The 26,261-nt window shown below is 31.4% G+C and overlaps 5 protein-coding genes across 8 annotated transcripts; 4 read left to right on the top strand and 1 right to left on the bottom strand.

Annotated features, from left to right (window-relative positions):
* Nucleotides 1–276: 276 nt before the first annotated feature.
* Nucleotides 277–3,397, top strand: LOC116778727 (carboxylesterase 1C). 2 transcript variants are annotated; one of them, XM_032672735.2, is made up of 11 exons: nt 277–504; nt 578–670; nt 737–868; nt 1,081–1,408; nt 1,640–1,839; nt 1,909–2,071; nt 2,146–2,264; nt 2,343–2,574; nt 2,657–2,795; nt 2,862–3,055; nt 3,134–3,397. In XM_032672735.2, exons 1-11 carry the CDS (start codon nt 409–411, stop codon nt 3,295–3,297), a joined length of 1,860 nt encoding a protein of 619 aa, XP_032528626.2. In that variant the 5' UTR covers nt 277–408; the 3' UTR covers nt 3,298–3,397. The 2 variants fall into 2 exon arrangements, with proteins under 2 accessions (XP_032528626.2, XP_061385916.1); XM_061529932.1 differs by lacking the exons at nt 277–504; nt 578–670 and having other exon boundaries at nt 1,077–1,408.
* A 372-nt stretch (nt 3,398–3,769) lies between these two features.
* Nucleotides 3,770–4,778, top strand: LOC116778896 (splicing factor 3B subunit 6). Its single transcript, XM_032672974.2, has 3 exons — nt 3,770–3,973; nt 4,078–4,196; nt 4,469–4,778. Exons 1-3 carry the CDS (start codon nt 3,944–3,946, stop codon nt 4,698–4,700), a joined length of 381 nt encoding a protein of 126 aa, XP_032528865.1. The 5' UTR covers nt 3,770–3,943; the 3' UTR covers nt 4,701–4,778.
* Nucleotides 4,779–5,445: 667 nt separating this feature from the next.
* LOC116778297 (tudor domain-containing protein 7) lies at nt 5,446–17,624 on the bottom strand. Of its 3 annotated transcripts, none has more exons than XM_061529776.1 (21): nt 17,484–17,624; nt 17,220–17,337; nt 16,999–17,095; nt 16,568–16,785; nt 15,678–15,821; nt 15,279–15,431; nt 14,957–15,103; nt 14,481–14,660; nt 13,964–14,178; nt 13,452–13,566; nt 13,197–13,358; nt 13,013–13,104; nt 12,781–12,943; nt 12,195–12,431; nt 11,746–11,945; nt 11,303–11,450; nt 10,805–11,028; nt 8,382–8,604; nt 7,444–7,595; nt 7,116–7,276; nt 5,446–6,629 (listed from the first exon to the last, which is right to left on the bottom strand). In XM_061529776.1, exons 3-21 carry the CDS (start codon nt 17,081–17,083, stop codon nt 6,391–6,393), a joined length of 3,258 nt encoding a protein of 1,085 aa, XP_061385760.1. In that variant the 5' UTR covers nt 17,084–17,095; nt 17,220–17,337; nt 17,484–17,624; the 3' UTR covers nt 5,446–6,390. The 3 variants fall into 3 exon arrangements, with proteins under 3 accessions (XP_061385760.1, XP_061385763.1, XP_061385762.1); XM_061529779.1 differs by having other exon boundaries at nt 17,220–17,255; nt 17,484–17,622; XM_061529778.1 differs by lacking the exon at nt 17,484–17,624 and having other exon boundaries at nt 17,220–17,358.
* A 1,626-nt stretch (nt 17,625–19,250) lies between these two features.
* On the top strand, nt 19,251–22,740 carry LOC116778253 (polyadenylate-binding protein 1). The gene is made up of 3 exons (XM_032672201.2): nt 19,251–19,755; nt 20,547–21,331; nt 21,412–22,740. The coding sequence occupies exons 1-3, from the start codon at nt 19,563–19,565 to the stop codon at nt 22,264–22,266; spliced, it is 1,833 nt and encodes a 610-aa protein (XP_032528092.1). The 5' UTR covers nt 19,251–19,562; the 3' UTR covers nt 22,267–22,740.
* An 860-nt stretch (nt 22,741–23,600) lies between these two features.
* LOC133320860 (glycylpeptide N-tetradecanoyltransferase 2) lies at nt 23,601–26,044 on the top strand. The gene has a single exon (XM_061529826.1). It carries the CDS (start codon nt 23,718–23,720, stop codon nt 25,128–25,130), a length of 1,413 nt encoding a protein of 470 aa, XP_061385810.1. The 5' UTR covers nt 23,601–23,717; the 3' UTR covers nt 25,131–26,044.
* Nucleotides 26,045–26,261: the final 217 nt, after the last annotated feature.

The raw sequence follows: 26,261 nt of genomic DNA, 5'->3' as shown, positions 1-26,261 counted from the left end.
TACATTAAACTAACTACAGTATACTTACGTTTGTACATACATAAAAATATATGTTGAAAGAAAAGTTAATTATTATTATATACTAATAGGCATTGCGAAGCGAGATACTGACTATAAATAAGTTTTATGCCATATTAATACCGTACAGATTCATATAAATTTCGTTATTAAATATGTCACTGTCGGTGTGTCCGAGAACAAATAAAGATTTAAAGGATGTTCATTATTTTAGAACAATGACACTCACCATTACATTTTACATTCGTCATGGGCTGCGGCACAAACATTGTACTCTTAATTTGCATGCGTACCTACCTACAGTGCCCGCAATTGCCCGAACGTAGTAGAGAAATCAGTTTGGTCTCAAGCGTTCCATAATAGTCCAGATACCAATAATAATAACTTATTATGTCGCTCAAAATAATGTGGTTGTGTTTAGGTGCATTTAGTGTTATATCAGCTCAAGATCCTGTAGCAAATTTGCCTATGGGCCGAATCGTAGGGGTAAGAATTCATTGATTAATAGACTTTCAATAAAGATAAACTTTCGGTATTCTAAAATGATATATTTTTATAGATTAAGGTATTTACTGAAAATTCACTTATCCCCATTGAAGTGTTTTTTGGAATACCCTATGCGCTGCCGCCGATTGGAAGATTAAGATTTTCTGTGAGTATTTGAATGTTGTTCAATATCTTTAAAAAAAAACCTTTCTATCTTTTTCAAACCTTTAAGCCTCCAGAAAAACATCCAGGATGGAAAAGAACTTTGTTTGCCCATCGTATGCCACCACGCTGTCCGCACCCTAGCAATGATACTCAAAACTTTAACGAAGACTGCCTCTATCTTAACATATGGACTCCTCGGGTAAGTTCAGTTAGTAAGTCCATATCATATATTATGTATGCCTATTCACAAGACCTTCAGAATAACCTTAACATAACACTATGTAAGTATGGATTATGGGATTAATTCCTGAACTTATTCCAAAGGTAGAATCGTTCTTACTTACTCCTATAACTTTTTTATGACCATTATATGATCCTTATCATTTAGAAATTAAACTGGTTTTTAGATAGCGGGTGGATGGAAAATTGCTACCAGTCATGGTTGTATTATATAGTGAATCTTGGAACAAGGGCGGAATAACTCTACCTTGTCAGGATTTAGCTTCAGACGGGCTCGTGGTCGTTACTGTGGCATTCAGACTTAGCGTATTTGGTTTTTTTACTTTAAAATCAATTTTGGCTAGGGGAAACCTTGCTCTGCTTGATCAATATCTAGCTATAGTTTGGGTAAGGGAAAACATTGCTGCATTCGGCGGAGATCCTAATTTAATTACATTAGTTGGCCATTCAAGCGGAGCAGACAGCGTTCTTTTACATTTAGCATCACCACGAACAACAGGTACCGAGTGACGTTTTTCAATAAAACCTAAAATAAAAAAATGTACACTACAGCTCATCACTAGTCAGTGTTATAAATTTGCCGTCGTTTATTCTTCGAGAAACCATGTCTTCTAAGCTTTTATTTTATAATATTATTTATGTCCTCCTTTAACTTCTCAAACAAGATATAACTTTATATATTAGATTAGAATACTTAACTATATATTGATTTTTTTACGAACATATACAGGTCTATTCCAACGAGCTATAATAATGTCTCCGAAAAATATTTGGAAATCAATTGAAAAAGATAAAAATTCTCCGACGCAGAAGATCGTTCATTTATCAGAATCCATAACAGAATCACTGGGTTGTTTAAAAGAAACAATTCAGAAAACTTTACAGTGCTTAAGATCCCGTTCCGTGGCTGATTTCTTGGGACAATACACGGTAAAATTATATAAAAATCCTCAAACACCGTGTGTGTTTTAATGATATTATTAAAAATATGTTACACAGAATATTTGGACCGACTTATTTGAGCCAATTCCTGATGACTTTCTACCAGAATCTGAACAATATTTACCAAAATCACTGGCAACATCCTTTTCATCAACCAGCTCCAAAAAGATTAATCTTGATGTGTTAATGGGAACTACTAATCTAGAGGCCATTGATTTAGGTTAGTTCTAACTATCGTCTTGACTGACAGTAATAAATGCAGTTAATATCAAAATGTTGTCCCAAATTTTTCAGAAAAATTCAAAAATTCTTTAAGAGACGGTCCTAAAACAAGAGAGCTTAATAATATAACCAGTATTATATCTGAAACCTTACATTTTCTTTCACTTGATCGCCCAGAAAACGAATTTATTGTAAGTATAGCTTTTAAAACAACAACAAAGATATATATACATGTGTCGAAATAAACGTACTGGAAAAATGGTTTTCAGCTTTCGCAGGCAATCTTCTGGGAATTTTTAGGATTTAAAACTCGCAAAGAAAGCGAACAGGATGTTATTGGAATCTTAGAAGATGTAGGTAGAATGGAAACATCTGCAAAATGGGGAGCAGGGTCTGCTTTGTTGGCGGCAAAGTTTGCACGAAAAGTATCTCGATTGTATGTGTACCGTTTCTTGCAACCTAACTATGTGGACTTGCATGGCTTCCAACTGAATTTTACAGGTCAAATTATAGTATTTTATATAAATTTATTATGTATTATAGTAACCGGAAATAACGTTTCCTCAACCTATCAATCTTTTAGGTGCTACAAACGGTGCCGAGTTATTTGCATTGTTGGGAGACGCTCTCATGCTCCAAGCAGCACGACGTCCGTTTTCACAGACCGAAAAAAGAATATCATTGAGATTTCGAAGCTTTATTTCAAATTTTGCCAAATTTGGGTAAATAAATGCTTCACTCTATTTATAATTAAAAGCTTCTAACATTAACATTTAAACATTTTTAAGATCTCCGGATAATGAAAGAGAATGGCCACGATATATGGTGGGTGATTCGTATATACATGAGATTTGCGACGTGAATGTTATTTGTAATCAATTTAAGACGGGTAGGGAAATTGCGTTTTGGCTACAGTACTTACCACGTCTTTCAAATACACTTTCAATCAAAGGACAAGCAGAAAAAATAACATCCTCAGATGGTAACTCTTTACTTAAGTAATTTATATTACATTTGTGTTTGTCTCAAACATTTCACAGTATGCTTATTTTTTGTTTAGATGGGAATCAACTTAGAGGTGGAGTTTTTGCAATGTGCGGATTTTCAGTTATTTTATTATTACTCCTGGCTGCCAGTGTTATCATGTTGTATAAAAAACGAAATATTCGACCATTGGATTTTGATACTGAAATAGTTCATAAAAATGACAAAAATATAAATTAGAATATGATTTCCATACTTAATTGTTTTTCTTGTTTTTAAGTATTTGAAACATATGATCTGTTATTTTTACTTGCATTTGAATTAAATATTTATTTGAAAAGATAGTCTATTATTTAGCTTATTCCTTTATCATGAATCAAATTAATTTTGAAATATATTTTACTTGTATGAAGTAGACAATAGAATTTTTATTAACAATTACCTTCAAAAGAAAATAATTTTTATTTGTTCAAGGTCAAAAATCTTTTATAAAGAAAAGCCTATATTTTAATCAAATCTTTATTCAAGCATTTATTTAATTTTTTTTTCCTTATACTACATGGGTGAGTCCTCGTAGTTAATATTTTATGTTCAATGCAGTTTTATATTATTTTAGACAAAATACATAACCATCGACAAGAAAACTATTTTATATTTTTAATATCTATGCCACATATTGTATGTCTGTATTTTAAGAAATGTCAAATAATGCGTGTATCTACTTTGTTTGGCACATAGTGTGTCATTGTCCATTGATAACGCTATTAATTTTAATAGTGAATTAATACTTATAAACTAGAAGTTATATCAAAGAAAATTTTAGGATAAACAAAAAAGGAGTCCATTTATAAATTGTTTACAAAATCTATATTAATTGCCCTCTATTATGGCACTAGCTCTTCAAAGGCGGGCAAATGTAAGCTAAAAAAGAAGTTTTATATTAAGTTTTCTTTTATTTATAATTGGTATATTATTGATATCCGAAAAGTGCTTCAGTATACAACAATGTTAATGTTTTAGGTGAGGCTACCTCCAGAGGTTAATAGGATATTATATATCAGAAATTTACCATATAAAATTTCAGCTGAAGAAATGTATGATATATTCGGAAAATATGGAGCTATTCGACAAATAAGAGTGTAAGAAAAAAAATCAATTTTATTTATGTGTATAATATTATGACTACAAAATATGTACCTACTTAGTAGTAGTTAATGAGTGTACTTCAAAAACTATCTCCATTTAATAATACTGTCTATTTTGCTTTATTACATAAAAACTTAAAGAAACAGTCATAGTTGCTCAATAAAGATTGACAAACGACTAAGCTATTCTCATCAAGACTTATTATTTCAATGAAAGTTAATACAACTAGTATTTATGTAATACTAAAATAATTTTTCTTTTGCAGTGGAAATACTCCTGAAACCAGAGGAACCGCCTTTGTAGTATATGAGGATATATTTGATGCCAAAAATGCATGTGATCATTTATCTGGATTTAATGTTTGCAATCGGTATTTAGTTGTACTTTACTACAGATCAAATAAAGCATTTAAGGGTATGGATATTGAAAAGAAACAAGAAGAATTAGATACACTGAAAAAGAAATATGGAATTTCATCCGATGATTTAAGGAAATAAAAATATGTGTGTAATATGAATTGTTCTTTATTTATTACTAAGAATTCAATAAAGTATAAACATAAAGATTTTGATCTCGATATTGTTTCACTTACCAAATTACATGTACAGAAACTTAATATATAATTAATGTTATATATTTTAGTCTATCTGCACTAAATATTTTATTTTGAGAATTAGGTTAAAAAAAACATTAGTGGATATTTAAATATGCTAAATTCAACATAACATATAACCCTGAACAGTTACTTCTATAATTCTTGAATTCCAGAGTTGTTTTGAAGCAATCTTTTCACAATAGCAACAGAATCAGAAGACTTTAAAATTTTATTAAGGTTATAGGTGATTAGACCACTTAACTATTGCTCTGTAGCCCATAAAATCACCTTAAGTATAAATTTGGGCCATTGTTAATGGGAAATTCTTCCTACCAAATTCAAAGAGTTTATAAGTAGCTTTTAACATCTGTAAGTATTTCAAGATAGACATCTTTATACAGGGTAGATCGAGGCAGCATTAGCGAGCAAGAGCAAACCTGGTACAAAGTGTTCACTGTAGCCTGTGGACGCCTATAATAGTGAAAATACTAGCGCATTGCCTACCACATGAAATAATCATAACATTTGTATACTTTCTATCCGTTTATGATATCCTGTTGGGAAAAATATTTCCTTCCTTAATTTACAACACTAAATATATAGTGTTCTATAAAATTCCTAAAAATGTTTTAAATAAAACCACCAAAGACATACAGCATCTTTATTGTAATCGTGCACAAGAAAACATTAAGAGAAGTTCTAACCAGTCAATTAGAACAATAAAACTATTGGAATATGTATTGCCATTATAATGATTAGTGTACAGCTATTACATGCTTTATAGTTTAAAATTTTATTGCAATATAAATGGAATAATGTGTCTAATACTAAGTACAATTGTCTTTATAGGGTTTTATAGATATTTTTTTTATTTTTTTTTTCTTTTTGTTTTTTGTTTTGTTTTTTTCTAAATACATACTTTAAACAGACAACAAAGTCACATAAGTCTTTAAATAAAATTTAAGTCTTCTTAGATTTGACTTCAATATCACAATGAACATAAGACTTAACAATTGAGATTGTTACTTATGTAATTAACAGTCAAATTAGGATTAAACATTTTTTAATGAAACAAATACATTAACATCTGGAAAATAAAAGGTAGGTTACTATTAAATGAATAATAACCTTCTAGATATTTATAAAAAAAAACATTCAAATCTGGCAGAAGGTTAAAAAAAACAAAAGTCGACCATAAATGCAGAAACACTGAACTATATAAAAATGTTCATCAAATATAAGACATATTTCTAGTACAGGTTATATTTAACAGCCTCAGCAAGTCATTTAGCTTGAAACAAGATACGCTTGAAGCTCAAAAGTTTGAGTATTAAAATCGTTCACCAAGCCATAACATAGGATTACATTACATAGAAAAAAATAACAGAAAATATAATAATTAATTAACAGTAAAAACGATAATCATAATGGTAAACATAAATAACGCAACAAGTACCTTGTAAGGATATATCACTTCTTATGTTATAAATTACAATCATATATGATTTTATAACCACCCAACAGCCCTACACATGGATGGAGGATATTAAATAATCCATGTTGGGATTTAAGAATCATGGGATATAGGAATATTATTTCGTAGAGGAAACGGAAGCTAAACGAGCCCTTCCCTCAGCAACCAACTGCTTGTTCAAATAAATGTCTTCATCAGTGGAGGTATCTATCAGGTCGAGGGTGACCAGCGGCTCGGTCGGATTCAAAGGGTCCTTGCCAACATCCTTACACACACCAACAAACTGTTGCTCCACACATAGTTCCTGGAATCTGATACAGTCTTCCACTGTCCAGTCCTGGTGCAAAGGCTTTACATCTGTAAAACATTTAATTAAAATTTAATTTTTAAATTGAATACAAAATAAATAAGAAAAATATTTTGACCTATTACGTAGGAATAGTCAGAAAGCATTAAATAAATTAGAGACGACCAAATGTTTGTAGCATCTATACGAACTTTCTCTTTTATGTCACTAGCCTCTTCTACTTCTTTATTACATAATAATTAATGTGATAATAGCAAAAATTTTTGTAAGAACGTTTTAAATATTAATTGTTAATGTACTGTTAGAAAAACCAAGTGACAATAAAATAGGATACGAGAATGTTTAAAAAAGTTATTGAGGTTTCTAAAAAAATAAATATTATATATAATATGAAGTATGTCTGTGTCAGTGTGGTTCCAAGGCAAGGGTGGGGGTAATCAATGGTGCCTATTAATACAGTACATTAACTACAGTTCTTAAATGTAAACTTTATAATTATAAGACAACCTTATATAGAAAATAATATAGCTACATACCGTAAAGCCGAGCCTTGATAGCCTGCGGTGGCAAGGATCGCGCTAGAGGCACCGAGGCCGGCACAGGACGAAGCGACTCGTTCGCAAACAAAGCCAGATCACCGAAATCACAGAAATACACAGACACCATCTCAGAGGACACAGAACCGGCTATAGTTACCCTGAATATAACAAATATATTATGTATAATGAATAAAATTGACAACTTAGTGTTTACTGCATAAAGAAAATTGTTATAATGGCATTAATTAGGTGAGGTCCTATAGACTCAAAAGGACTCGTATCCAGATTCTGGAGCCGTACAAACAATACAAAAAAAAAGTCTCACCTATACCACGTGTCGTCTTTATCGTAGAAGGCCGTGTACAGTTCACCACTGACGGGACTCGTAGGAGCATCACTTTCCGACAGCTTTGGGCATTCCACTTGCAATGAAGACATCATTGTTTGTAGCATTTTTCTGGTGACGTTTGGCTGAACCTATAATGCATATAACATTAAACAGACTGATTTTGTTATAGCTGTTGTGATATAGTCGAAAAATGAAAATTAAAACAGATGTCTATAAGATTAGATTATTCAAAATAGAAATGAATCCTAATTTCTTGTTACCAAGTCATCGTTGACAGTAATAAGTAATGTTCTTATAATAAATATTTTTTAAAAACGTATTTGTCTTCTGTGTGTTTTTTTTTAATACGACTAATCTGTGACGTTATAATTTAAAATAATATTCATATCATATTTGGAGCTGATGACAGCTGTGTTTTACCTACATTATATCAAAGAAAAAACAAAGTATTGAATGAAGCCACACAAAGTAGGACATTAACTTATATATTTTATTTTTTATATATTATTATTATGGAGAAAAATAAACTTAGGAAAATTTACATAATAGACACAAATTTGATACAAAAACCCATACTAAACAGTGTATAGCAACTTACTTCTATGATATCATTTTAGTCATCTGTCGCAAACATATAAATAAAAGATAGTAGGTACATAGTTCTAAAAATATATATAAGCAAACATACTATCCGTACCTTTGCCACGAGTAGGCAACTTCTAACTTTATATAGAGAATTTTCAGTTTTTCGTCAAAACTTCTTGGCACATGATATAAACATACATGGATGGCGGAAACTCGCGCGGGGGGATTATATAGATATTACAATTTATCTATACAAACAGTATTTGAATCTGCAATCCTCGTGACGTTGGGATCCGGCTTATTTAATTCTAGGATTATAGCAGTCTAACCACGAAGTTCCACGGGTTGGCGGCCATAGCGACGTACACATCGATGCAGGTCCCTTTAGCGGGCAGCTGCGGCGATGGCAAGGAGTTCCGAACAGCCTCCGCCCCGCCCGCTGCCCCCCCTCCATCCCCCGTAGACCCCGTACCGAAGATACGCTCTTTCTTCCTGTGCAAAGCTTCCAAATGGTTCGTTGGATCACCCTCCTTTTTCTCTTCTAGTTTTCCTCTACAAAATTAAAGAAATGTCATTTTAAAACAATACATTCTCATATGTTTTAAACATATTATGGAATGAATATGTATTAAATAAGTCGATGTTGTTACTGATGCATATGGATTGGTTATATACAAATTATTTAATATATGTATTTAAAATTTACGAAATTTATGGATAAAAAAAGTATATCTTTAAAATCGTTAATTAGAGTCATAATACCTTTGATTCGACTCTTGATGAAATATATATATATATATTTTTAAACATATTGAGACAGAAATCCATTTCTATACATATCAGTATATAAATGAATATAATCTATTTTACTACAAAGGTTTGTTTTCATTGAACATTTATTTAACAAAAACAAGACAATAGTGTCTTCAAATAATTCTTCTAAGAGATCAATTGGTTCTCAGTTTAAAATATGTAACTAATTATTTTTTTAATGTAAATAAATCAACTTAATTAGTATCCGTTGCGTCAACATTGTGAATGATAATATAATGCGAATATGTTTTTTATGATTTTAAAAGTAAATATTTAACGAACTAGATTTTAAAATTTTTTGGATCATTTTAAATACATTAATGTTTCGTTATTACCGACTTTTTTTCGAATTGAAAAGCAATAATCAAACGTACTGAACGAACGCAGTTAGCATGAAACTCAAAAATTTGCAGATTTCCATTCACAGGTATATCTACATAAATCTAGAAGCTATGAACTGTGTTTCGACTACGTTGAATCGTAGTAGGGACTCCTAAAAATATTCTCCTTAGTAATTACGATGTTATTAAGTTTAATCGGTAGTAATTATCATTTTAATTTAATATTTATTACTCCGTGTTAGTTTGCGTTGCAATTATTATAACGTTCAATTATATTATGCACGTTAAATACCGACGGTGAAAGTGTCTGTATACAGACACGCTCTGATTAAATTTCACAACGCATTGAAACGAGCCGACACTGCCTGAATATAGATTGCAAATTCGAAGGACCCAAATAATTTAAGGAAATTATTACTATTATTATAAGAAGCCAGCGTGGTGATTAATGCTTTAACCTTCTCCTTGTGAGAAGAGGCCTTTGCTCAGCAGTGGGCACCGATAGGCTGATGATGATGATGATGATTATAAGAAGCAAAATTTTATTTTATTATCATTCATCTGTTTAAATGTTTGGTAATATTTTTTTATGTCTTCATCATAACGGCATGATGTTTGTGTTTTTTTTTTTAACATAAAAGAAACAAAAATTTGTCATGTTCGACACAGTTACATTTTGAATAATTGTGTTTTATTTCTAAAGCTAAAATCAATTATTACGCTAAGGGCTCATAATGACCTTCTACAACATTTATAAGCCAGACTAAAAACACCATTAGGCAGGTTTTCAATATTATAGTGTTAAAACAGATTATATCAATCCTAACATTTTGAAATGGTAAATATGTCCTTAAGAATTTTCATGTGTAGAAAGACTTATCTTGCTTATTAATTTAAAATAAAAAAAAATTGGAAACTAACTTTAAGGACGCCTAAGAATAATAATAATATTTTCATTGTTTCATAAGACTTATAAGGTCGAGGTTCAAAGAGTAAAGAACTGAACACAATGTAGTAAATATAAAAATGAATTAATTTATTAATTCTGTGTCGTTAGTAATAAAAAAAAAACGAACTTCAATTTAAATGTCTCCTTCTTGGAACTCAAGTCAAATTATATTGACATATTGTACTACATAGTAAATTTACTAATGTTAATTTTTATATAATCTGTAAGGTGTTCTTTCGTATGGTGGAATGTTGAAAAAGTATAATGAATTGAATAATCCTTTTTTGTGTACGTGGATAGTTATTTATATGTAGCCTGCTATGACCATCCTTACATTTACAATATATATATATTGAAATTTTAGCAGATGCGGTAACATTACCTGTAACTTTTTAATATAATTTATTTCAACATTATAAACACTATAACAGATTTATAGCGAAATAATTTAGGCGGACTGTAATAAATTCAACTACGAGTTAAAGCTCAACAGCTTGCTTTGTTGGTCCCCAGCGAAGCAGAGGCAGGCAGCCAAAAAAATAATTACACAGAGACATTAAAAATGCACAGAGTATATATATATAATGTCATTGAGATATGTATATAATTAGTTTGGTTATAGAGCTGTGTGTACGACAGCGATACTAACAGTTGTATCAGCTCGTACTCCATGAGTATGCCGTCGTTGACCGAGGCCAGCATGTGTTGGGGTCCCCAGCGCGCGTACAGCTCCACGTTGGGCGGGGAGCCGGGGGAGGGGGCGGAGGCGGGCAGCGCGCGGCACAACACGCTCGCTCCCAGCAGCATGTCTCGCAAGCGGGACACCATACTGCCGGCCGCACGCTCCGCCGGACCCAGCCGGACCTGCTTCGCCTGTCACGGATATTACTTATTAATATTATTCATATCAGTCTCTCGTATAACGAAAACTTATCAATCGAATCTATATTTATTTGTATATTATATATATTTTTGACCTTAATTTATTTAACAGACTTAAAGTGCCTTGTCTATGGTTCGGATGTAAGACTTAAAGTTAACAATTGTCATGATGTATCTTATGTTATGTTTTAGTATTTGAACTAGCTGCTGAGAGTTTCTATAATTCCATAAAATAGAAAATTTGTCCAAAGTAAACAAAATATACCTGGTAGGGGTACTCATTGAGGGCGGGTGAGAAGGCCTGAAGCGGTACAAGGGAAGAGAGTGGAGCACGGAGGATCAGACCGCTGTCGACCAGCTGAGTGCGAACCGTGCCCTCACCGTCTAGACCACTGATGATGATGCAACGCACCCTGGGTACATACAAATAGGGACGATATTATCTATAAGAAAACGGTCCATCTTATAGCAAGAGATCTTGTTACTGTGGTCAGGCTCTGTATCAAATATGCTATGGAATAACATTTACTTTCCTAAAAAAGTATATATGTAAGAAAAATTTCATATTCTAGAGATGCCTAGAAGATTTTTAAATTTTAAACGGAGACAATTAAAACAGCTATATGACAACAATATATTATGTATAGCTCTAGATCAACATCTGACAAGTAAAACTATTTGTATAGAAATCCGAGTCCGAATCCTCACCAGTCACCAGCTAGAGTGCGCACGATATATAGAGCGTTAGGTGTCGTGGGGGGAGCGTGTGGTGCAGCCGGCAGCGGGCGGCGGTAAGGTCCGGAGGTGAGCAGCGCCAGAGCTGCTCGGACAGCCTCCGCCCCGCCCGCACGAGAGACCCACACGCGACCCTCCTCCGTCACACAACCCACCTCAACCTCACACAGCTTCTACACCGGACACAAATATTTATATTAAAAATAAACGGAACTAGTCTGTTGGTGTTTCGCTAAGTTTAAATGGATAATAGTTACTGAACAAATTCTTCTATTTTTATGTTGCCAATAACAGTGATTACTTATGTTGAAGTTTATGATTCCAAACTATCCAGTATCTGAGAGTTTGTGCCATAGATTGCCGTTTTATGTAACATCAGACTGTCTTATGATTATATAGATTGGTACTTTGCGCATAAATACCTGAGTAAGTGTAAACGCGCCGGAAATGGCGAAATCGTGTACGATCTCTTTGTTAAGGTTGAGATCCCTGGGTGTGGAGGTGTCGTAGAGGACGACGGCCACCGAGGGGTCGGTGGGGTCGTGGCGGGGGCCGGGCGCCGCCACCAACACCTCCCCGGGCAGACGACGCCTCACCAGCGTCGCGCCCGCCTCACTCGCCGCCAACTCCTCAGCACCTTCCAAGCGACAAAGGATCGCCTGTGACATACACCGAGTCACACTAAATAAATACTTCAATTGAAATTTACATAAAGATTTTTCAATCTAAACACAACCAAATCCTCTCGCATTCCGTTAGGTCGCTCCCGCTATTGGAGTACAAATGATTCTTATCCAGAATCCAGAGCACTATTTCGTTGGCAGACTAATCCGACATACAAAACCCTTCCACGACCACTATAAGCCGACAACAGTCTCACAACTTACTGTACAGAATCTAACATATGTATGTACCAAAGAATGCTTTTCTACTTGTAAAAAAAATATAAAAATAGTTATCAATACTGGTTCCTAGTATAGTATGAAGAATATCCGTATGACAGCAAACCTGCGCCGGTAATTTCCTAAACTGAGGTTCTAAGATCTTGATATTCTTAAAATAAACTGTGTCGTCGTCTCCGTGGTCTCCCAGGAACACGGTCGCTGTTTCGTCTTCGATTTCTAATATTTTCGCTCGTTGCCATCCACCGTCGTTCAGATTAACTGCGTACCTGTAACAGACGAGATAATGTAAAAGTAATAATAATCTAAATTAAATCAAATAATATACAACAACTCACCAAGCATTTAATATTATCATGGATTTATCCACAGTAGTTCCAGAATGTTCGTAATAAGTTGCCATATCTACTAGAAGTACTTCGAAAGCGTCCTAAAAATAATGTTTTTATTTATTTAGCTTACACGCTGCCCTTCCACTGTGCTTTGGGAAATGTTTAAAATTTCAAATGATATTATTCTTACGCTGTATTGTGGTCCGATAATTCTGAGCCAGACCTCTAAAGTAGAGTTTGCTACAGTAATGAAAACATTCCAGAAATCATCCTCTGGGAACTGCAATGGCGGTAGGTCGGTGTCGAGAGTATTATCCTGGTGGAAATTTTCTACTCGCGGAGAAGTAGGTTCCTAAGTAAAAAAAAAACCTTATAGCTATTCTCACAAAAAAATGTAAAAAAAAGCTATTGTAAATAATTATTTTTTTAGTAATATAATACGAACCTCGATATTAGGAAGGAGAACTAGAAGGTCATTTGCCACCCTATCCTTTAAAATATATGGACAGTTCTCTATGAGCTCCAACCAATTGTTTGGCAAATTTTCTCCATGTTTTTCCCTTAAATTCACATCATTCATTATTATTATTATTCTTATTTTCCGACGTATAAATATATGCAATATAAATTTACCTGTATTAGTGATTATTATTTAATTACATTTTACAAACAAATATAAATACGTAATATCTTCAAAGAACAATCTTTTATTAATATAACGTATTAATTTCCATCTTGAGAAAATAACATAAAAGAATTATAACATAGTACATTGCTTATGATGATATATTATTATCTCAAAAATGCCTTTTTCTAAGGGACCAACAGAATCTGGATATTACATATTATCAAACACATACTTCAGCTAAGGATTGAAATTGTAGAACACCATGTATAGTCAAGCGTTGTAAGTAAACAATGTGTCATGTAATAATTTGTATATGTCCCTCTTTATACCTGTACTGGTGAGGAACGTGTTTGGCCAGTAACCCGGCGGAATGTTCAGCGACCAGCGCGGTCAGTCCGGCCACAGCAGACGCAGCACTCGCCGTCACCAGTCCACCCGCTTCGAGACTCTCAACCTGCGCCAGAAGATTCACAGCAGCCAACTCGCGGGCCGCCTCCTCTGACGGCGACAGCACCGGATATGACATGGAATGGTACGTCCCCACCTGGATACATTATTTCTTAAATTAATAATCAAAGGAAACTAATGATAATACAGTTTACATATCAATCAACTAAATTTATGTTGTAAATAAATTATTTTTCTAATGTCTAAAAAGTTAAGTTCTCAAAAAAATTCTCCTTAACAAAAACACTACTGACGTCATACTTTCTATAAAACCTTCACATATCTTCCAACATCAATCCATTCCCAGAATTCTCTTTGGGTGTTATTACAACTTTTACAACTTGGTGAATGGAGGACATGTTTTCTGTAGATTAAAATCAGTTATTCTTAGTATCCCACCTTGATATTACAGGCATAACTAACGGGTCCTCGTTTTGGTCGTATATCATTAACTTTATAGACCGGCGGGGGCAGACCGAGCTTTCGACAAGTCCATTCCAATTTCTCCACAGCTGTTGAATCTGGAGGTGGCTCTAATTTCGGCGGAGGACATGCAACACTCACTGGATCAGTACTATCCTGGACAAAATAATGTAAACATATCATTTGCCCCATTATTTATTGATTATTATTAGATATTTAAATTATACCTAGACTGCATAGATACTATGATTCTGAGAGAGATTTTGAGGTTAATACATAATACATTAATTTAAGCTCTTTCAATAAATATTATAGTTAAATTGTGGTGTCCCTTTAAAGCAGACATAAAAAAAAATTAATTTACTACAACATCACCCTGTAACCACTTATAAAAATAGTTGATAATGTACAAACAAATAAGAATTATAAATTAGAGAAATATCAATACAAACCAATAAATTATTGTGAGCTGGAAGCTGCAACGGTATCAAGTCAACTGTACTCAATCTGTCACATAGTTTTGATAACCTTTGGGAAGCAGATACCTTTCGATTGGGTTTTGAATCAGTCTCTTTCTCATTTTTTATGGAATGTTTATACTGTGTATTAAAAAAATAAACTTAATTGTCAAATGACAGTACTATCCAACATTATATGTAAAAAATACTATGTTAAGAGATATAAAAACAAAGTTGTGTAATAAGTATACTATATGTTTGTCATATATATATATATGTCCCTACAATATGAATAAATTTATCTTTCAATACTTACATCATCTGATATTATATTTGACTTTTGAATGATCTGCGATGAAGAATTAACACTCTTTAGCACAGGCTTATCCTGATTTTCACTTCCTTTTGTTGATGTTTTGGAACTAATTGAACTATTCTTTGAGTCAATTGATTTGTTGTTCTTGTAATACTGTAACAAAAAAAAAACTTAAAATAATATAAAAACTATAGACAAGAGACATGATGACAGACATAGACAACTTCAAACATATATTTTCAATAACTATATATTTTTTTTTCAACTTTAAAATAAAGGATTCATTGACTTGATAATATATATTGTAATTTTTGTTTCAATTTTTTCTTACATGCCTATGTAGATGAATTTACTTTATTAAAGATAAAATTTTAATACAAAAAGATTTATAGTACAAACCTTGCCTCCATTGTAACTGTTGTTATTGAATGGTGTTGTCTTTACTCTGTAATACTGGTTTGAGTATTGATTGTTGTAACTCGATGTGTAATTAGATGTGTGAGTTGGCTTTCTCCAAGATCCTTGCTTCTTTGGAAAGCGGTTCTGGTGAAGGGCATAATGAATTGTATTCATTTTTTGAAACATCCATATATTATAGTGGAAAAATATTTCAATAACACTAAATAGCTTCAAACAACATACACAATCACAAATCAAATCTATACTAAATAAACTGAATAATTTTTTTTTTCAAAATTTCAAGAATAATAATATAAATTGTTTATAAATACATATTTTTTATCATAGATAAATGTTTCTATACAATTTTCCACTTGTTTTAATGTGATGAAGAACAATATATAATTTTATGAGTATCATTAAATAGTACCAAACCTGATCGTATACAAAAATGCATGAATATATAAACATAACATGTACTTCACCTATAAAACATTATTCTGCACCTTTTGATTTATTTATTTTATTTAAATCATTAGTTTTTTTACAGTTAAATAAATTTTAGAGTTCTTTAAATGAAAATAAATTTAATTGGAATCAACATAACCAACATAATAATTATGAAAAAAAAAAAAAAGTTATTACTTATTTATATATATCCCTTAAATGTTTTGATTTTAACAAAACATATATACTTTCTTAAAGATGTAGTATTAATAATGACACTAACATTTAAATTGTTTTATTGTATTTTATCAATAATATTAATTAAATAATCATTGCCAGTCTGATGCGAATTATCTTTAAAACTATTTGTTATATTTAATGAGATCTAGTAATGTTACTATGTCACAGAGATAGTTAGTTAAACCCAAAATAATAAAACTTACAGTATGATTTAATTTGATTATCTGCTTTTTGTTTGTCTTCTGACGTGCTACCATAGAAGCAATGTGTTGTGTTTCCTGACTTGCAATAGCATCAACAACCCAATCTCCATTCACTTGAGTTATTTTAAACCCGGGAACATCTTGGAATAATTTTTCGAGGGTTGGATAGCCTAACTTCTTGAAAGGAATCCATTCCCCTTGCAATTCCCTATAATCTCCTAAAAACATAGAAAATTTTTAGCACAATAAGATTAAACTATAAAATAAATATTGCCTCCAAAAAAACATACCCAAAATAATTAACACCAATTTGTATATTTATACATATATTTTTTAATTTGAACAGTAAATAATCGAGTACCAATGGAGTGATGATAAACATTTTAAAATATTTTTTCTAAGATTAAAAATATTTTAAAAAGCACACTTACTGTTGCATTGTTTTATTGTTATAGCTCCTTTCACTGAAAGAAGTGTTGCTCTAAGTGCCTGGATTACCTGTTCTTTATCAGCCATTCTCAACTTTCGCTACAATTGATTATTAATTAGATCATTGTTGGTTGCTTGGTCAATTTACAATGGAATGTAATTTTTTTTTCACTTATATTTTTTAAGATTATATATATCATTTAAAAAAAATTCGTTTCTATACCTTTTATTATGATTTGAACATGTAGTCGTCACCACACTGCGAAAGCAATCGTGGCATGTATTCTCTTAATTTTGCATTACATTTCGGACTTATTTTTTATATTCGAATCTTATAATTTCTGAAAAATTATGAACTTGATAATTAAAAAACTAGATTTTATTTGTTATCCAGTGCCTAAAAACTAAACAAAAATTCAAAGAAGATATTTCGCCATCATGAAGCCTATATTTGTTTATTAGAAAATGTAAACACCAATTCCCTTACCAATACTTTTATAGAACTTTCAATTTATTGAACGTGTAAATATTACAGACAAAATAACCACAGAATATCTCTATTTTTTGCGTTATGGGTACCTGTCCTTACTACCTAAGAACAAATTTGTATACTTCATTCGTTACTCAACTGAGAATATGTCAGATAATCAGGGTTGCCCACAGTAATTTCATAAAATCCCCAATCGTATTGTCTATTTCCCTTCTTTTAGGGAAAAAGTAATAATTTTCCCTAGATGACAGAAATGAAACAGTCAAATATGTAGCAAAACTTCGGTCGCTGCAAGAATGCATTTTTGACGAATGTCAGATGTTACTAGGGTCATATTCAGTGTAAAGTTCATTTTAATGTCTATGTTTTCTAATTATATTTTTATTTACGTTTATTAGCCATTACATCAGAAATACAAATACATGTATACATACTTGGTTAAAAGTTTATTAAATCAACCAGTCGGGAACGCATTCTATAGGTGTTTTTTAAGTTTATTATTTTTTAATAAATATGACAATATTAAAACACTCTACATATTTCTTTTGCAAAATGCTTTTTTTTGCAAAATAACTAGGATTAAATTTGGATCTGAGCCCTTTTCTCTTTATTTTTTTTCGAATGGCTATAAAAGATTCTACTGTGTTGGTATTCAGTTTATTTTTATTTTCCATCGTTTAATTTTTTATTACATTTATTTGTGTACATACTTAAAGTCCCCGAATTGAAGCTCTCCCTACACATCCCATACTGAAGTTTGCTTTTCCCGTAATTAAGGTAATTCCCCACAAATTGGCAACTCTCCAAAATAATTGACAATATGTTATATGAACAAATTGGATTGTAAAGATTGGAAAACGATTTTATCGCCACTTAATACTCTATGGCAACTGTAACAGACTGTACAGCCTTTTGAACAATTGTGAATCTCAAAATTTATTTTATTCATTAAAACATTTGACCAAGTCTTTGATCTAATTTAAAAATAATTTATTTCGAAATATCTATAATTATTTATAATTTTTAGTAAATTAACTGAATATTTTTTTCATAATTAATTTAAAAACATATCATAGTAATTTGTATCATGCATTCTAAAAATATTATTTAGATTCAGTACTTTTTTCCAGGTTTTTTTTTATAAAAATTGTAAAAGTATGAAAAGATTGAAAAACTTCTTTTATTACAAACATAAGTAATTTTGTTATAATGAAATACTATTTACATAATATACCTTCATTTTAATTACATTTCAATTATTTTTACAGTTAGTTACTACTTAGTTTAATTAATTATTTTATTTGCTTTTTCATAAAATATTTCCACTGTTTGAATCTATGGTTTTCGGGTAATGGAACCCAATATAAGAGTATTTTTTATCAGTAATTATATGAATTCTTAAAAGACAATTATATTAAAGAAGTCTCAGAAAGTATTTAAAAACGTTTTGTTATCAAACAAATATAAATTCATATTTTATAATAATTTTTTGTAGTTTTCTACACACACAATTACTGATAATACACCTCAAATATTTATATTTTCGAGTTTCAAAATGACGAAAACCATTTATTTTAAAAAATAGTAAAGGTGTCCCTGTTAATCTTACAAATAATTTTAATGTAATTTTTGGAAAAAAGATTTATCATAGCAATTCATTTTTGGAATGGGTGCTGTGATAGTTAACATAGAGCATACAAAACACTATTATTACAACACGGCACATGAATTACGCCATCTTGTTTTGTCTTTTACAATTCACAAACGTCACCTTTCCTTTGGTGAGCAAGGTGCGTTCACGTGAGGTTGTGTGGTCCCCAGCAAAAGGTCACACAATCCTCATAATTTCGTGAAATATCTTGTAAAATATAAAAAAAAAATATAAAATTAACAAAAATCCAAAAAAATAGTAAAATAATTTAAAAAACCAACGGGAATCATTCGCTTTTAAGTTAGTGTACGTAAGCGTGCAACGTGGTCTAAGGAATGCGATAGGTAATCGTAAAGAGAAAGTGAAGTAACTTTTGTACGGTTGATTAATGATTTTTACACAAAGGTCACAATAAAATTATTAAAATGAATCCTGGACCACCAAATTATCCAATGGCATCGCTATATGTCGGGGACTTGCACTCCGACATCACCGAGGCCATGTTGTTTGAAAAATTTTCTCCTGCTGGTCCTGTTCTCTCTATTCGCGTATGCAGAGATATGATAACTCGTAGGTCTCTTGGCTACGCTTACGTAAATTTTCAGCAGCCTTCTGATGGTAAGTAATATAACAAATTTTTAAATAACATTTTTTTTTATTCTATAATTTTTTTGTCTTAATGTAAAAGTAATATTTTATTCATAGAATTCTTCATATGCCTTAACATTGACAAATATTTATTTATTGAAAATTAATTACATAATTGTATAAGAATTTCCTTTAAGTAATACTTTCTAAACACTAACAAGATAGTGGGGCTGACCAGTGGCCTTGATGCATTGTAATTTGTAATATCAAGAATTGACAAACTTGTAAATTGGATTCTTTTCATTATAACAATATATATATAAAGTTACTAATATTTAATATTTCTGTCTACAATCACTGAAATTTTTCTTAAGTTCAACCAGTTCACAAAATTTTTAAAATATCATTAAATATCTCTCCCATTATGTCTAATTTATAGTGTAATTAACCTATTATGACTAAAAACCATTTGTATAATTACACAAAGTGATTATTTTTATCTATTCTGATAATTACAGCATATTTTTATTACTAACACTTGAAACTTGATATCATATATGTATTTGTAAAGAATGCAATGACTAATGTACTTTTTTTAATAGTTGCATTTATAATTTATATAACTAGAAAATGTAAAATTATCCATGACTCATAAAATTAGGTACTATTTGATAAAAATTATAAGTCGAATTCTATTTTCAAAATTATTTTTCAATTTTATGTCTGGATGTATGATTAAAATATATGAGCACAATATAATTCTCAATAATATTGATTTTGAACTAACAAATATTTATACAATTTTTATTTTTTGGTTTCAGCCGAAAGAGCACTAGACACTATGAATTTTGATATGATCAAAGGTAGGCCAATTAGAATTATGTGGTCCCAAAGAGATCCATCCCTCCGCAAATCTGGAGTTGGAAATGTTTTTATTAAAAATCTTGACAAAGCCATAGATAACAAGGCCATGTATGATACATTCTCTGCTTTTGGCAATATATTGAGTTGTAAGGTAGCTCAAGATGAAAATGGGGCATCTAAGGGATATGGTTTTGTTCACTTTGAAACAGAAGAAGCTGCTAATAAATCCATTGAAAAAGTAAATGGAATGTTGCTAAATGGAAAAAAGGTTTACGTAGGCAGATTTATCCCTCGTAAGGAACGCGAAAAGGAACTGGGAGAGAAAGCTAAATTGTTCACTAATGTTTACGTCAAGAACTTCGGCGAAGATTTCTCGGATGAAATGCTAAGAGATATGTTTGAAAAATATGGCAGAATAACTAGCCATAAAGTAATGTATAAAGAGGATGGCTCATCCAGAGGTTTTGGTTTTGTAGCCTTTGAAGATCCAGATGCTGCCGAAAGGGCATGTCTTGAGCTTAATGGCAAAGAACTTGTTGAAGGAAAACCTCTATATGTAGGACGTGCTCAGAAGAAAGCTGAACGCCAAAAAGAACTAAAGCGTAAATTTGAGCAGTTAAAATCTGAACGTTTGACTCGTTATCAAGGAGTTAATCTGTATGTGAAGAATTTGGATGACACAATTGATGATGAGAGACTCCGTAAGGAATTTGCACCATTTGGTACTATTACTTCAGCCAAGGTAATTCAAATGACACTTTAATATTGCCTTACATTATAAAAATGTTCAATATTTTAATATAATTTTATTTAATTTTTCAGGTTATGTTGGAAGATGGTCGTAGCAAAGGGTTTGGGTTTGTATGTTTCTCATCTCCTGAAGAAGCTACTAAAGCTGTTACTGAAATGAATGGAAGAATTGTAGGTACTAAACCTCTTTATGTAGCTCTTGCTCAAAGGAAAGAAGACCGCAAAGCTCATTTGACTTCACAATACATGCAACGCATGGCAAGTATGAGAATGCAACAAATGGGTCAAATATTCCAACCAGGCAGTGCTGGAGGTTACTTCGTCCCAACTATTCCCCCAGCCCAAAGATTCTATGGCCCTGCTCAAATTACTCAGATGAGACCTTCACAGAGATGGACTGCACAGCCTCCTGTAAGACCCAGCACTCAAACTGCTGCCTCAGCATATCCAAACATGCAAGCACCATTTAGACCCACTACACGTGGACCAACTCAAACAGCTTTGCGCACTTCTCTTGGAGCTAGACCTATAACAGGTCAACAGGGTGTAGCTGCAGCACCATCTATTCGTGCACCTCTTGTGCCAAGCGGTCGTACTGCTGGCTACAAATATACATCAACTGTGCGCAACCCACCAGCTCCACAGCCAGCTGTTCACATCCAGGGTCAAGAGCCATTGACAGCTTCCATGTTAGCTGCTGCACCACTTCAAGAACAAAAACAAATGCTTGGAGAACGTCTCTTCCCTCTCATTCAGAGAATGCACCCTGATCTTGCTGGCAAAATTACTGGAATGCTTCTAGAAATAGATAATTCTGAACTTTTACATATGTTAGAGCATGGAGAGTCTCTTAAAGCGAAGGTTGATGAGGCTGTTGCTGTTTTGCAAGCTCACCAAGCTAAACAGCAAGCCACTAAGAAAGATTAAGTTTATTTGACAAGGTGGACTCTTTTTTTACTATATTCTTAATAATATTTGTTATAAACATCTTTTATATGTATTAGTAAGTGTCCCGGTCAAAAAAATATAATAATAAAAATTGAAAAAAATACAAAAAATGTGGATTGCACTATTCCATGATATATAACTTTTATTATAATGTGGAAGTGCATATCTGCAACAAAAATATGCAACTATCACATTTCTATGTATGAAACAGTTTATGCTAATAAGCATTTTGACTTTCTATATTGACCAAGAAGTTGATTTAAGTTAGTCTTTATCTTTTCTTTATATTCTTCTCCTAGAAAGGAGTTTGCTTTTGTTCTTGCAATTTTCTGTCCTTCTTATTTTTGTCGTCGGTTTTACATTGGCTATACCTAGTATTGAAAGCTCGGTCTCTGATGTAACTGATTGTAATTTGTACTATGTTACATATTATATTCAAAAATATTCATAATATTTAATGATGTTTTATTTTTACCAATAATCATCCTATCTTAAATAGTTTTTAAATAAGTACATATTTCTATGACAGTGTTTATAATTATGGTGATATTTCTATTCAGTACGGTTATCATTATGATAAGAAGTATTAGTCTTAAATGTGATTTAGTATAGTAATACCTTACATAAAATATATACCCATGGAGATAAAAAAAATTAAATATTTTTGCTTTTTGAAAATTCGTATTCAAATAATTAGTCCGTCTAAACAATTAATCAAGATGGGTAGACAACTGCCACATTATGTGAAACTGACTAAAAAACAGTAAGTAATAGAATAAACAAATATAATGACCTCAGATAATTGGTAAAAATATTAATAATTTGTATATATAAAGAAAAAACGACAATGTATAGATCTAATCTTGTAAAGCTATTTTAAAAATCCGTTCGTTGTATCTTGATGTTTTTTTGTTTAGAGAACTTTGTCAAGTGAACGTTGAAATGCCTTGTAAATAATGTACATATCTTTATTGTTAGAAGAAAGACTAGAGGTTGCTAATTTCTTGTCAACAATGGTTACTGGTTTTTTTTTCGCTATATAATAGGAAAACCTAAATATAAAAAATACATGTTTATCTGATTTAATCGGTTTGATAGAAGAATATTTTTAATCTGTAAAAATATTTGTGACTATATATTTTTAAGCACCTATTAAATTGTATAGCAAATATCACTATAATACAAAGATTTTATAAAATAGTAACAAGATTTAATTAATTTATAATTTCTTGTTACACAAATTGATTTCATGGTTCAGTTACCTATTCATTCCAACTAGGTATATCTATTGATATTGTATTTTTTTATAATCTGTATCTAGAATTTCATTATGGTGCTGTGAGTGTGATCTTGCGAATTTCCAAATTTTATATATCCCCTAGTTCTTGCGTTTAAACGAAATTCTGCAACATAATTTTCATCAAATAAAAATGGAGGATAATAAAATGAGTCAATCCGAAGAGTTTCAAAAATTAAATGAAGAAAAAAATCCCAAAAAGAAAAATAAGAATAAAAAAAAGCGTATCATTGGAGATGGTGATAATGGTGGTGCTCAGTCAGCGGATGGATTAGCAATTTCTAACTTAAAAGATATTCAACAAAACATATCTTTAAAAGATCTTAAAACGGCTATGGAAGTCCTTAATTTGCAGCAAAAACCGGCAAAAACAACCGAGGAAGCTCTGCATAAGTCGTATCAATTTTGGTCCACTCAACCAGTACCTAAAATGTATGAAAAAGTTATAACCAACGAACCTATTGAACCACCCAAGTCCACCGATGAAATCCGTTCTGAGCCTTATTCATTGCCTGAGGGTTTTCATTGGGATACTCTTAATCTAAACGAACCTCTGGTTTTAAAAGAGCTATACACTTTATTAAACGAAAATTATGTAGAAGACGATGACTGTATGTTCCGATTTGACTATCAAACTGATTTCTTAAAATGGGCTCTTCAGCCTCCTGGTTGGAGAATGGAATGGCATTGTGGAGTGCGTGTAGTGAAATCTGGTAGATTAGTTGGTTTTATATCTGCAATACCAGCAACACTACGAATTTATGAAAAAATACAAACTGTTGTTGAAATTAACTTTTTATGTGTCCATAAGAAACTACGTGCTAAACGTGTCGCTCCGGTGTTGATAAGAGAAATCACTCGTAGAGTTAATTTGACAGGAATATTTCAAGGTGTTTACACGGCCGGTATAGTTTTGCCAACACCCATTGCTACTTGTCGATATTGGCATAGATCTTTAAATCCTAAAAAACTAATTGATGTTAAATTCAGTCACTTATCTAGAAATATGACAATGCAAAGAACCCTTAAATTATTTAAGTTGCCAGATACACCAAAAACATCAGGTTTTAGAAAAATGGAAGTTAAAGATTCTGATAAAGTTGTTAAACTTTTGAATGATTACTTACAGAAATTTGATTTAGTGCCAATATTCTCAGAAGAGGAATTCAAACATTGGTTTACACCGCAGGCGGGTATTATTGATAGTTATGTTGTGGAAGGTTCTGACGGAAGTATCACAGATTTTGTGAGTTATTATACATTACCGTCCACTGTTGTCTACCACCCAGTTCATAAAACCATAAAAGCTGCTTACTCATTTTACAATGTGTCTACTAAAACGCCATGGGTGGAATTAATGTTAGATGCATTGATTACGGCCAAGAACTCTGGATTTGATGTGTTTAATGCTTTAGACCTAATGGAAAATAAAGAGTTCCTAGAGCCTCTCAAATTTGGTATTGGAGATGGAAATCTACAATACTACTTGTATAATTGGAGATGTCCAAGCATTACATCAAATAAAATTGGTTTGGTTCTACAATAGTGTTGAATATAAATTTTAATCATACATTTTTGTATTTTACACACAACATGAATATGTTTATTTTGGATTATAAGGAGGTGTAATAAATTAAATAACAAAAAATATTTAATATTTATTTCATTATTTAATAAAATATAGTAAGTAATATGTATTCAGAAAATATACATGCAAATTAGACATGGTTTTTTTTCAAATTCAAATGTATGGGACTTTATTATCACATATATTTAATATCTTAATTAATGTGATAAAGTATTCATGTAATAAAATGTGCAATCAATATGATTTGTTTTAGCTTAGATATGTATGCATAATGAGTTGAAGAGAACAAAAAAATGGTATAACATTGGTTATTAACAAATATATTTTTATTATATATCCCTATAGAAAATTAGGACATATTTGTCTTGTATCTAATTGGATACAATTGATGTGCTTGTTTGTTGTTTCAAATTGATGTGCTTAATGCTTTATCAAAAAAAATCTGTTCCATAGATGTTGCTAAGCAGCACTAATGATTAACGGGAACTCTCATTTTTCATTTTATAAGAATATTAAATAAATAAACAAAGGGTTAAATTACAGGGATGTTATCATTTATTTAGAAGTTAAAAAAATTGACAGATGTTATTGAACAATTTAAGCGATACTAAAGCATTTAAATATAGTTTTCCATTATTAATTGTTCCAGCTTTATACTATGCAATTTATAGTATAATGTGGTTAATTTTATATTGAATTTTTATCTGTCATGTGTGTTTTTAGGTTGCCTATTTTGATCTATAATTTGTTTAAGCCTCTTGGAACAGTATGAACATTATTTTAGTTCTCATAAGAACTATTATTGAATAACGAACATCGAAAAAAAGTTTATAATGCTTCTCTGTGTAACTAGTATTAAACTTATTAAAATATCCCGCTTCTTTTATTTAATTTAGCTCCGTAGTTTATATTTACTACCTGACTACCGTTAAAGTGGTCCTCATACCACAAAGTTTCAGTGTTTTTTTTTTGGCAGCTAAAATATATAATTCATCATACTATATAATATAATAGTAAAATATCTGAAATTCATATTTCTTATTAAAAAAATAATCTCATATGTAACATGGTGTATGCCAATGGAATTGT

Source organism: Danaus plexippus, chromosome 6 (assembly GCF_018135715.1).
Source record: "Danaus plexippus chromosome 6, MEX_DaPlex, whole genome shotgun sequence".
In the NCBI taxonomy this organism is placed as follows: Eukaryota; Metazoa; Arthropoda; class Insecta; order Lepidoptera; family Nymphalidae; genus Danaus; species Danaus plexippus.
Note: the sequence above shows the minus strand (reverse complement) of the source record. Positions and strands in the feature narration are given on the sequence as shown.